Raw genomic sequence first — 12,585 nt, 5'->3', positions numbered from 1 at the left:
TTTGCAGATTATTATTTGTTTCCACTAGGTTAATACACTACACAAGGGTTCTCAACTCCGGCCCCAGAGACCCCTTTTCATGCAGAGTTCAGCTCCTTAATCAAATACACCTGAACCAACTAATCCGTGTTTCAATACACACACTGGCAGCCCCTTGAGTTTTCTCACTAAATTGACACTATCACTAATATGCTGTTATTATTTGAGTCTAAATGTATCCCAGTGTTTATTTTCAGGACCTCACATGTCCTGAAATTGGGTAATGCTTTTTTTGGATAGTCCATTTGAGTATTAGGATACTGACTGCTTAACAACTGTTGATACTGCTCTTTCAACAGACATTTAACTGACTATAAGAAACTTAGCATGTATATTCTGATATTCTACTATGCTACTGAGGAGCAGATGATGTTTGCAGCACAAAATGATGAACCATGTCAATTAAAGATTATGTAAAAGTCACATAAATGCCTATATAACTGTTCACACTGCAAAACATCAGATCTGATTTAATACTACATATGAAAGCGGCGCAAATCTGAATTGAAAAAAACAGATTCCATGTGGTTTGGGCTGTTCACACTGTCAAGACAAAAACAGATCTGAGGCAAAAAGGCAGTGTGAAGGCAGTGTGAATATAGCCAAAATGTACAATTTTGAAAAGGAGGTGTGGCCCCAAACTCCACCCCTAACCCTACGCCGTAAAAAAAAACAAAAAACGCTGGGTTTCACACAATTTATTTGTGTTGGGACAACATGAATTAATTAAGTTACTTATTAGTTATTACCATTATAAGTCAACTGAACATGAAACAATTATGTTGTCACCAAACAAATAATCAAGAATTGTGGTGTTTCAGCTCATGTTAAAAAAGTAGTTTGAACAAAAACTAAACATAATTTTTTGAGAAATTTTATGAGAATTTACATACATTTTATGAGAAAATCATTTGAAAATATGCAAATTAGATCATAGAAATAAATATAAATTAACCATTAAATCAAAAAGTTACTAGTTGAGATTCTCCACAAATACATCATCTTTACTGCTAGTTATGGCATAAAATCATCAGGTCATGCACATTTTACTGGATTTATTGTACTTTAGGATTGCAGCTTCTTTAACCTTAGAAAAACCACACAGTTGATTTATTCTTAAGGGACTATTGAACGGAAATGTAGTTTTTAAAGAGAAATTACACAGAAAAAACATTTAGATTCTTTTCTTTTTCTAAAAGTGACAAGTTAACTTTACTCAAAAAAGTGAGTAAACCCTTTGTAAGTTGGAATTGTTAAGTGGACTTAAGTTGATTTTTGTAATTAGTTCATTTACTTGATTTTAAGGCAACATGTTTACTTACTTACTCCTAGGGTCATTTATATCAAAGTAGATATTTATATCGAAGTTGATATTCAGCCGCACCATATTGGTGTTTTGTAACATCTAGTTTTATAAGGTTAATCCCAACGCTCAACACCCAATCTGGAGTACCAGGATAAACACACAAATACTATGGACAATTTAGCTTTCCCAATTCACCTATAGCAGTTAAGTTAACTAAATAGATTTGTGTTGGGACAGCATAAAGGAAACAGGGGTGTCCAAAGCAGATGCACTGTTAAGCAGAGTTAAGCTCCAACCCTATTACACTGTAAACCCTAATAAGTTGAGACTACTCAAATGATTTGAGGAAAGTGATTCCCTCAGTTCAGTTCTTAAATATTTAATTACAGATAACTTAAATGTTTATGGACAGATAACTCAAAACGGCTAATAGACTTAACTTCCAAATTGTTCAGCTTGTATATTCTTTACTTACTCACTCCCAGGGCCGTTTATATCGAAGTTGATATTTAGCTGCACCATATTGGTGTTTTGTAACACCATTTTTACGAGGTGGGTCTTTAGCCCAACACTCAACCCATAACCTGGATAACCAGGACATACACACATACACTATGGACAATTTAGCTTACCCACTTCACCTATAGCGCATGTCTTTGGACTGTGGGGGAAACCAGAGCACCCAGAGGAAACCCCCGCCAACACAAGGAGAACATGCAAACTCCACACAGAAATGCCAACTGTCCCAGCCAAGACTCGAACCAGCGACCTTCTTGCTGCGAGGTGACAGCGCTGCCCACTGCGCCACCATGTCACCCCCGCATGTATATATAGGCATAACATATATCGACCAATCAGTGCGGTTGTCAAGGCAGAATTTCATGTGCAACCAATCATTTTAAACATGGTGAATCGTTTAAAGAAATTAAAATGTTAAGTTCAGAGAACTTAAAATATGAATTAAAAGTTTTTTGCTGCCTGATGAGTAAGTTAAACACACCTATCTAAAACTTGATATATTTAAGTAAAGTGAAGTTTTATTAACTTAATATTTTTAATAATGGCAACAACGGGGTTTACAGTGTAAACACATCTGAAGCAGCTAATAAAGGTCTGCAGACTGATGAACATTTACACTAAGCTAAAATGATACTGCACTAGGTAATCAACAGTTCTGGCAGTCTTACTTTCACACTTGGGACAAATATAGGAAAAGTGGTCAAGTGCAAAGACCACAAGTGTGGGTATTGAGATGGTGGAAGATCTTCAAGTTTGCTGGAAACCTTCAGGCAGGTGAGTTTGCTCAGGGTTGGAGTATTTTATATAGTATTTTAAATAAAGTGGATGCAGGGGAATGTTTTCAGGACATCAATTCAAAACCAAGAGTTTTTGAAAACCAAGAAATGGTTGTTCCCTGAGCCTGGCCTCTCTCAAGGTTTTTTTTTCTTCACTTTCGTCAATTGGTGAGTTTTTGTTTCTCACCCCTGTCACCGCTGGCTTGCTTGTTTGGGATTTGCTCTTCAGTGTTTGAACTTTCAGCAGTGAAATTTAATCTAAACTGAACTGAACTAAACTGAATTTAACTCTTAAAACTGGACTGGCACAGTTTCAATTTACTAGTACTTCTTAGCTGCTTTGACACAGTCTACATTGTAAAAGCGCTATAGAAATAAAGATGGATTGAACTTATAAACTATAGTGTTGACTCCCAGGTTAAACTCACCTGTCTAACATATTAGCAATTCCTGACAACCACCATTTGCTTGTTCAGGATTTTATTTAGACTCTAAACTCCACAATGGCCGGAGTTGGGTTGTCACTTAAAGTTTTGCCACCAAGCTTTTTATAATTCACAATTTTTTTCTGGAATTTGGAAACTAACCAGGAGTTCAAAGAAGGTAATCTAGGATCAGACAATCTGGACCACATCCAAATACAGTTTTTCTCTTTGAATATAGAGGAGATTTGGAGTAGTTACTAAACAAGCTTTGTCATAAGTCCAGTTTAAGACTTTTCTCTTTTCTCTATGATCGATTTGTCCTCCAAACCTAATAATCAATGACATCATAATTTGTTTTGTATTATAAAGGGATTCACTGTAAAAATGCTGGGTTCCACACAATTACTTTATGTAGTCCCAAACTCAAATTAATTGAGGTAACTTAATGTAAGTGGATTGAACAAAAAACAAGTTGTCCAAAATAAAATTCAAGAATTGTGTTGATTCAGCTCATTAAATAGGTAGTTTGAACAAGCAGAAAAAGTGTGCAATAAAACACACTGACAACATTGCCCTTATTCTTGGCATACGAGCGGGCACAGCCATTTGAATCTTTTTGGCTCGAGACTTCCGGTCTCATTTACTTCCACTCATTTTTGACGTTAAAAACAGCCTGTTATGCTGCTTGATGTTGCAAACTGATATTTTCTTATTATTTTGCTTAATCTGTATAGTAACACCCTTGTTTGTAGAGCAAGTAGTTTCACTGTTTTCTGACATTTATTAGTTCTAGTCATTTCTCCCATAGACAGCTAAATCCGAAGTTCTAAAACAATCACAAAAACGAGCGCACTTTCGCAGTTTAGAGTAAAGTCAATAGGCCTATGACTAAACAAGGTTTGACTTGAAAGGTATAATATAAATTTTTTTTAAAGTTTCAGATTATGTTACAATTATATATTGATTATTTTCTTTAGGCAAAAACAATGTATTAAAACTTTAATTTACAAAAAAATGTTTAAATTACGAGGGTGATATGGTGGCTCAGTGGTTAGCACTGTTGCCTCAAAGCAAAAAAGTTGCTGGTTCGAATCTTGGCTGGGCCAGTTGGCATGTCTGTGTGGCATGGGTGCTCCGGGTGCTCTGGTTTCCCCCACAGTCCAAAGACATGCGCTATAGGTGAATTGGATTAACTAAATTGGCCATAGTGTATGAGTGTGTATGGGTGCTTCCCAGTACTGTGTTGCAGTTGGTAGAGCGTCCGCTGTGAAAAACATATGCTGGTGTGGTGGAAATTCATTTTATTAATCCTATATTTATTTTATATACATTATAAAGGTCTGTTATAAAGTCCCTTTATTAATCTGGGGTCGCCACAGAGGAATGAACCGCCAACTTATCCAGCATATGTTATACGCAGTGGATGCTTTTCCAGCTGCAGCCCATCTCTGGGAAACATCCATACACACATATACTACGGACAATTTAGCCTGGGGTAGACATTAATAAAATACAATTAATTGAAAATTTAATAAATAATAAAATAATTCTTGTTAACTGCCGGTCTTAACCGTATCTGATTTAGCAACACTTTGAGTATGTCTGCGGTCTCGAGGTATTATTAAGTTGATGACGACAACATTTTCTTAGCAAACTGTGAGATATGTAAACCTGGGATTGCCTGCTGGCTATTTGTTTTTATATTAGATTTTTTTTAAATATTTACCGTTGCACTAAGGTCCAAAAGTGAAGAATTCATGTTATCTATTACTTGATTGTTCAAGCTACCTCACAGAGGTGCTCTGTTTGTTAACAGAGTTGTTGAATGTTAAAATAAGATGAATTAAATAAAAAATAAGGAACATCCTGGATCTGTTTCTTCGCTCTTCTTTATCCTTTAGGTAACACTTTACAATAACTACACACTATGAACCATTTATTAAGCATTGTCAAATAGTGAATTAATTATCTGTTAACTTTACATTAATAAACGTTAGTAAGCAGTTTATAACTGCAGACACAACTGCTGTATTCTTGACTTACAAACACAATTATAATTTGCTTAATTCTTGTACTTTCATGCTTTGTTAATGATTTATTTTTCATGACTAAATTAAGCATTGCATTATTTACAAACCAGTAATTTAAGAGTAGTTGTTTGTTTTGTAAGATCATTCAGAACGAGTTAGTAAATGATTAATAAATAACATAACTACAATGCGTCTTAGGGTACCAGCTATCCTTGTTGCCCTGGACAGGAGAAACATCTGAAGTGCCCGCGGTAGATCACTGGCTCTGAGAGAGCGAGAGGGTATGGGACTCAGCTCATGTCCATCTCCAGCAGGCAGTGTGGAGGTATACGGCTCACGCCAATCGTCACCGCCTACCAAATCCCAACTACCAGCCAGGGGACAGGGTATGGTTATCCACCATGGACATTCGCCTCCGCCTGCCCTGCAGAAAGCTGAGTCCGCGCTACCTAGGACCATTCACCGTGCACTCCCAGATAAATCCTGTCACTTACCATCTCAACCTGCCACCACACTACAAAATATCACCATCTTTTCATGTGTCACTCCTCAAACCCTTCACTGACCCTGTTTCTCCTTTATCCACAGAACCGGAACCACCCCCCTCCCTCCATACCCAAACAGAGATCGTTACCGACAACATCTACCAAAGTCAAGGAAATCCTTGACTCCCAGGGTCGTTAAGGCCAACTCCAACACCTAATAGACTGAGAGGGCTTTGGTCCTGAGGAGAGATCCTGGATACCCCGTGATGACATCTTAGATCCCACTCTCCCTGAGGAATTCCTCCCCGAGGACGTGGCCGTCCCCACAGCTGGTCTAGGGTGCCAGGGGTCACCCTTGGGGGGGGGAGGGGGTTGGGGTACTGTCACACCCCCGGCTCGTTCCTGCTCACCCAATCAACGTTCTCCTTCACATACCACCTCCATCCAATCCCGTGAACCTTCACCAGACTAATCATTTGCACCTGTTCCTCATTACCCAAGGACACTATAAAAACAAACCTTCTTGTTACACTCGTCGGCCGGTATTGAAGTCAGATGGTTGTCTTCACCTTTGCTCCTTCGTCTTCTCACCTTCTTCCATGGATGTTCCTTATGAGTCTTCGAGTCCTTCATACTGATCAAGGGACGTGATTATTCTTATCTGATGTTTACTAGAAGATGTGCTATCACTCTGATGAACGTGTGGTTGTATACTCACCAACGGATGATCTTTATCTGCTTACTGATCCTTCTCACCGATCTAGTGGAAAGCTTACACTTGTGTAATGTTTACCAGATGATTCACCACCAACTTGATAATCTGTGTATCTGAGTATTCACCTGCAGTGGGTAATGAGAGCAGACACCTTGTGAGATCGAATGCTTACACTTGTGTTGTGTCTACCAGAAGATCCACTACCAACTAGATGAACTGTGTATCTGTATACTCTCCCACCGAATGTACAGCGAGCGAACTTCTAGTGAGATCGAATGCTACACTACTGATACTCACATCGCTGTGTATAAGGATCACACAGCATATGCATCAACCCTATGAATTCCCTTTGTGATTAGTGACATTGTTTTAAATAAAACTTGTGAAAAGATAACCACCTCTGTCTTCCTTGTCTACCAGCGTGACAGACTGACAGTTTGAGTTTACTAGAACTTCAATGTTAAGCTGCTTTGTCACAATCTACATTGTAAAAGCGCTTTAGGAAAAAAAACAGATACATTGAATTGAAAGCTAATATGTTCTTAAAATGTGCCTAAATACACATAAACACATTTAGAGACTGTTGATTTAATCTGTATTATTATTCAAGTCTGTTTAATTTTATTTATTTATTTATTTATTTATTATTATTTATTATTTTTTTTTTTTTTGAAAAATTATCAGTTACATCTCGGAGGCAATAAATCATCTATATGCCGACGAAGATTATTGTTGACTATTTCATATTTAAACATGTTTTTTCTAATTGTTTTCTTTCTCATATTAGCCTACTTAAGTACATAGTAGGCTACTTACTCATATTTAGTATGTTCACATTGAAAATCTCGTCCCACTTAATTGACTATAAGCAGGCAATAACTTGCGTGATTCCACACTGGACCGCCATCCCGCGCTGTCCTTGGTCGCGGTGTCGGTGGGGAAATCCTGCTCACCCTCGGCTGAGATCTCTCTCACCCCGCCTCCTGTAATACGATCAGCTGAAGGGCCAACAGACCCCACGCGCCTCTTCATTCACTTCTTCTGCTCCACTTTAATTCATCCAGCTGAACGCAAGGTCCGCGCGCGGAGATGTTGGCGATTCTGCCAGGACGTAGCAGCTCTTTAACGGTCTCGGTTCTTTACGGAGCGGCGGTGTGTTTGTCACTGTGGACGCGTGTTGTCCGGTGTGGGAATTTTGCGTGTTCTCCGCCCGGGGCGTCAGTGCAGGAGCTCGCGCGTCGCTCGGGGGTTGTGTTTGAGGGTAAGCTCCAGGAGGAAGAGCGAGCGGAGCGAAACTGGACCGAGCCGCCGATGAACGCCTCGCGTCAGGTGCGGGTCAGAGTGCAGCAGGTGTGGCAGCTGAAAGCGGGAGGACTGCTTAAAGACTCTGTAGTGTCTCTCGTCTGGTTTGAAGGGGGTAGATGTTTCCAGCTGAACACAGGGATCCGCTACATGTTCTTCATTGAACCCACAAATGACACGTCCGTTTTCACGGCAGTTTTCCCGCCGGTGGAGACCAAGCGCACCGTGAGGAAGGATGTGAGTCAGGTGCTCTGTCACGACTGCGGTAAGACCCTTTAAAAGTGTTGTTTAATATCAAAAACAAAACTTAAGTTGTCTGGTAGACTTTGTGTGTTTGTTTGGGCTCCTATTGATGTGTTTGTTTGGTCTCCTGTTGATCTTGGTGCTGATGTTGAGCTCAAGGGCAAGATGCTATAAGATGTGAATCAATGAATCAATGATACATGATGGTATTTACATGACTTCAGTAAAATATGTGACCCTGGTGAACAAAATCAGTCTTAAGTTCACTGGTAGACCTATATTTAGCGAAAAGCCAAAAATACAGTCTAATTGATAGATTTTTAATTTATTCCAATAACATTAATATTAGGTAATTATTGTTTTTCACAAAACATTTGTTAAATATATAAAAGCTACCATTTTGGTCCATTTAGACAACTTTAAAGGCAATTTTCTCAATGCTTGGATTATTTGTTACCCTCGTAGGCTATTCCAGATTTTGAAATAGTTGTTTCTGTGATTAAAATGATTTATGTGAAATTATGTAAAATTACTGACTGGCTATGTGGCCCAGGCTCACATACATTTCTTTTGTGCTGGACATGCAGACGTTATATTTTAACTAGTTGGAACAGCTTGACATGATCATCATCGATGTGCATTTTTGCCATTGTTTTTTGCGTTCCTTTAGCATCACTCAAGCTCAAGTCATGCAAAAGAATTATTTAAAAGCTGGACTGTCAATGCCTTAAATCTCTGTTTTTGGCAGGATTTCCGCAGATTATTTTCACAAATGTCATCACCAGATTCTGATGGATTACACAAATTCCTGCTCAACCTTGTAGCCTCTGCATTAAAGCTAACCCTGGTGATTTCAGAGACTTTACAGGATGCTTACGGTTTGATGAGCTCCTGCAGAAAGCTGTCAGGGTTCACTTTCATTAGCTCTGAATGATGTCTTGTCACGGAGAACTTTAAGAATATGACGTTTAAATATTGGATGAGATTCCAGCAAACATTTTTTGTTTTTTAAAGATGTCTAATAAATAAATATAGTCATCTTGGCTAAAACAAGGCTAAATTTTGGCTGTCAGAGAAAATCTAATAGACTTCTAAGAATAGGCCAAATCTAGACTAGTCGTCAAATAAACAGAAATGAATGACTACACATATAAAGTCTGTCTATTTGACGACTAGTCTAGTTTTGGGCTATTTTTAGATGTGTATTAGATTTTCACTGACAGCCAAAGTTTAGCCTTGGTTTAGCCAAGCTATCTACATTTAGATGTCTATTAGACATCTATTAAACACTAAATTGTTTGCTGGGATGTTAAATGAAGGATGAAAGGCACCTAAAGTTAAATATAATTCTAATCCTTGCTGGTATATTGTCTTACTTGTGGTTTATCTTTCTTAATGTACTTTAGATCTGCTAAACTGGTTATTAGTTGATTTTACTTGAGCATAAAACAAGTAAAATTGGAATACACTTGCAATGTCCACACAAATTGTTTGTATGTTCCATAAATTTATTATTTTTGTCTTTATATGCACATTGTAGGGCTCTGCATTATACTAATGGTCAATACATTATTAAATACACCAACGGTTAATAGTTATTAGACCAGCAACATAACCGAAAGAATGTTAGAAAGCTGTATGTTTGGCTTTGTGATTGGGCTGCCTTTGTTTGAATTTGGCATCTGCAAGATGAAATCCTCCAAGTATTGCTTCATCGACTGTGTGCAGCAGTAATGCTGTAAGGAGCTTTGAGATGTTCATGAGCTCAATGTTGCATTGTTTTTTCCCTCACAAATATTACAATAGGTTCAATAACTTGTTAAGATTGAGTGTTCATGGAGTGTTCCTGTAGTGCTGGATGTTACACCATTATAGTGTTGCACACAGACACTTGTCAGAAGTCAGGCATGTTTAATAATGCTAGTTTTGTTGCTTCTGATGGTTTTACCACTAGAGGGTGCATATTCACAACAAGCAAAGTCAGAGTTACATTTATATTATGGATGCACGATATATGGGTTGAGCTTGTTCAGACTTGTCCAGTGCACTAAAGGAGCTTTCCCCACATTGTTTATTCCTTCAAAGTCCGTCCTTTCTTTGTGTGGTATTACTGTGCGTTAACAATCATACTGAAGTACTGAAGTGATTGTAAGAAAGTGCCTGGTGCAAATGTACAAAATTGGTGCAAGTGTTGGTTTAAATGAGAGAGAGACGAAAGAGTGTGTTTTCTACTTGTGGTTTGTCAAGCCTACTCACTTGTGTGAGGGACACTCAGAATTGCATGAAGTTTTAAGGTTGTGTGTGGTGTGATGGGCGGGGAGAGAGGAGGGGGTCCTGGTCTTGTTCACAGGGTGATTGCGCAAGAGATGGGTTTTTAGTTGCCGTTTGAATGATACTAGTGAATCAGTAGTCTGTGTGGGAAGATCATTTCACCAGCGAGAAACTTTGAATGAAACTGAATGTGTTTGATGACCCAGTAAGTGAGTGAATGTTGAATCATGGGAGTTGTGGTCTTCATTACATCCTAAGGGACTCCTGCATTAATCATGTTCATGAATAAACCAAAGTATTCAAAACTTATTCTCATAATAATATGAAGCAGAGTAAAGCTCCATTCATAATACCAGCAACAAGCAAGAAACAAAACAATAATCAACCATTCATTTTAATGGAGATCTAGCAACTTCCGGCGATCTTGTGCTACACGAGCAGTGGCGACCGTTAGTGACTGGATGTGGGCACATTCCTACAGATAAATAGCTGCAATGACAAAGCATGTGTTTTTTTTCTTATTCGTCTTTGTAATTATACACTATATGATCAGATTCCATTTATTATTAAGTGTTGTCCCTCCAATGTTTATTTTCAGTGGCAATAAAAAAGTTATAGGGAGGATAAACTTTTTATCAGATAAGACTCACACAGCTTTTCCTACTGCAGCAAATTTAATTTTTCTTTTTGATATTTGGTGGCAGTTTATCAGGAAGTGATGATTTAGTTCTCTTTGACTCATTAAATGGAAATGCTGCATTAATCGCAAATCTTTTATGCAATATTCCAATTTTGCGCATAATTTTAATTTAATTAAAATGTACGTATTTTGGTTGGAAATATAGCTAGTTAATATCTTTATAAATGTACCTAAGAAACCTCAAGGTGGGAACTTCCACTGTCAACTTCAATACACACCCACTGTGAAAGGCAGCTACAAAGTTGCTGGCAGTGTTAATGAGGCTTAAGGTTTAAAACTGTCCAAGCAAATCGACATCACAGAACCAATTGCTAATGATGAACCAATGAACCAATGAGAGATGAGCACATGGTTCGAAAACAGCAGAGCTTTTATTATGCCACAGCCCACCTCTTGTTCTTGCACTTATGAACACACAGAGAAGAACTAACACTGTTTTCATCATACTAAATAGATTTTAAGGTTCTTTTATAATGCTGCTCTGTGCAGTCTAAAACACACAACATATTAACCCTTCTTTGGGGTTTCCCTAACCCAGGCTCATTCTGAAAATGTAGTCCCATGGACGTTTCTGGAGACCGTGAAATACGTCCCGGGAGGTACGTATTTTTGCAGTTTTTGTTTTCGCCAATCCACGAGAGGCTGCTGTGTGCGCTTTTTCTAATACGCCGTTCTTGCGTAAACCCACCAGAGGCCGCTGTCGGTCGACCATCTGTCTGACTGACTAAATGATTGACTAGGCGATCGGCCAATCGACTGACCCCACCCATCCTCCTTCCCTAAACCCAACAAATTTTACCATTTGACCCGCCCACCCACTTACTTCCCTAAACCCAACTGACAATTTACAATAGCTGTCCAGAAAAAGGAAAACCCTCGTCTGATTTTCGCTTAAAATGTTCACTTAAAAAAATTAAATGCAGCCATACTTACCTCCGGCTACATAATTCACGGTCTCCAGAAACATCTGCGGGACTACGTTTTCAGAATGAGCCTGGGTTGTGTTTCCCTGTTTCTATAAAACCAAACCAGAAATTGAGTGTGTATGAAGTCATTAGCATGGCCACACAACACACCGTCTTTGTAGTATTTGTTTTGAAACATTTCGAAACCAGTTTCTACAGTGACAGTGTCATCTCTGGAGTGGTAATTTTCCGGAATTTCTCTGAAACAACTTCAACAAAAACCATTAACAAATTCATTAATGATAACCCATGTTGTACAAATGTTATACGTTGGGTTCAAATCCAGGGTGAAGCAAATACAGTTGATCCTACAACGTGTTCTTATAATGTGTTTTGTTTAAAACATTGGTTAAACATTCAAATGAACTCTTAAATGTGGTGTTTTGGTCATAAAAACTTACATTTGTGAGCTTTTGTAAAAGCCAGGAACTTGAGATGCTAGCGCATTATCCACCAGGTCAGTGTTTCTTAACCATGTCCCTGGAGGACTAACACACTGCATGTTTTGAATGTCTCCTTTGTCTGCCACACCCATTACAGGTCTTTCACTCTCTGCTAATGAGCTGATGATCTAAATCAGGTATGTTTTGTTAAGGAGACATAGAAAATGTGCAGAGCTAGTGGCCCTTCAGGAACGTGGTTGAGAAACACTGCACTAGGCTATGTGCGAAAGAGTTTTCATTTTAGACCCTGTCAATCAAACATATTCGCCAGGTCTCCAAATGCTTGTGAATGCCTCGATCCTCTTTTTCGCTTTAGTGATCTGGGCATTTTAAAACACTTCAGGGTAGTGTTTCGAAACATCTGGG

At 38.5% G+C, this 12,585-nt stretch overlaps 1 protein-coding gene across 5 annotated transcripts in view; it reads left to right on the top strand.

Annotated features, from left to right (window-relative positions):
- Positions 1 to 7,364: 7,364 nt before the first annotated feature.
- The window catches only part of LOC130235728 (pro-neuregulin-1, membrane-bound isoform-like), a 196,319-nt gene continuing 191,098 nt past the window's right edge, over positions 7,365 to 12,585 (top strand). For all 5 annotated transcript variants that reach the window (XM_056466158.1, XM_056466155.1, XM_056466154.1 and 2 more), the window contains exon 1: positions 7,365 to 7,862. In XM_056466158.1, coding sequence (XP_056322133.1) covers positions 7,385 to 7,862 — 478 coding nt within the window. In that variant the 5' untranslated portion in view covers positions 7,365 to 7,384. The remainder of the gene's footprint in view (positions 7,863 to 12,585) is intronic.

Source organism: Danio aesculapii, chromosome 10 (assembly GCF_903798145.1).
Source record: "Danio aesculapii chromosome 10, fDanAes4.1, whole genome shotgun sequence".
NCBI classification, from domain to species: domain Eukaryota; kingdom Metazoa; phylum Chordata; class Actinopteri; order Cypriniformes; family Danionidae; genus Danio; species Danio aesculapii.
The sequence above is the reverse complement of the archived record's forward strand: the minus strand, read 5'-3'. Positions and strand labels throughout refer to the sequence as shown.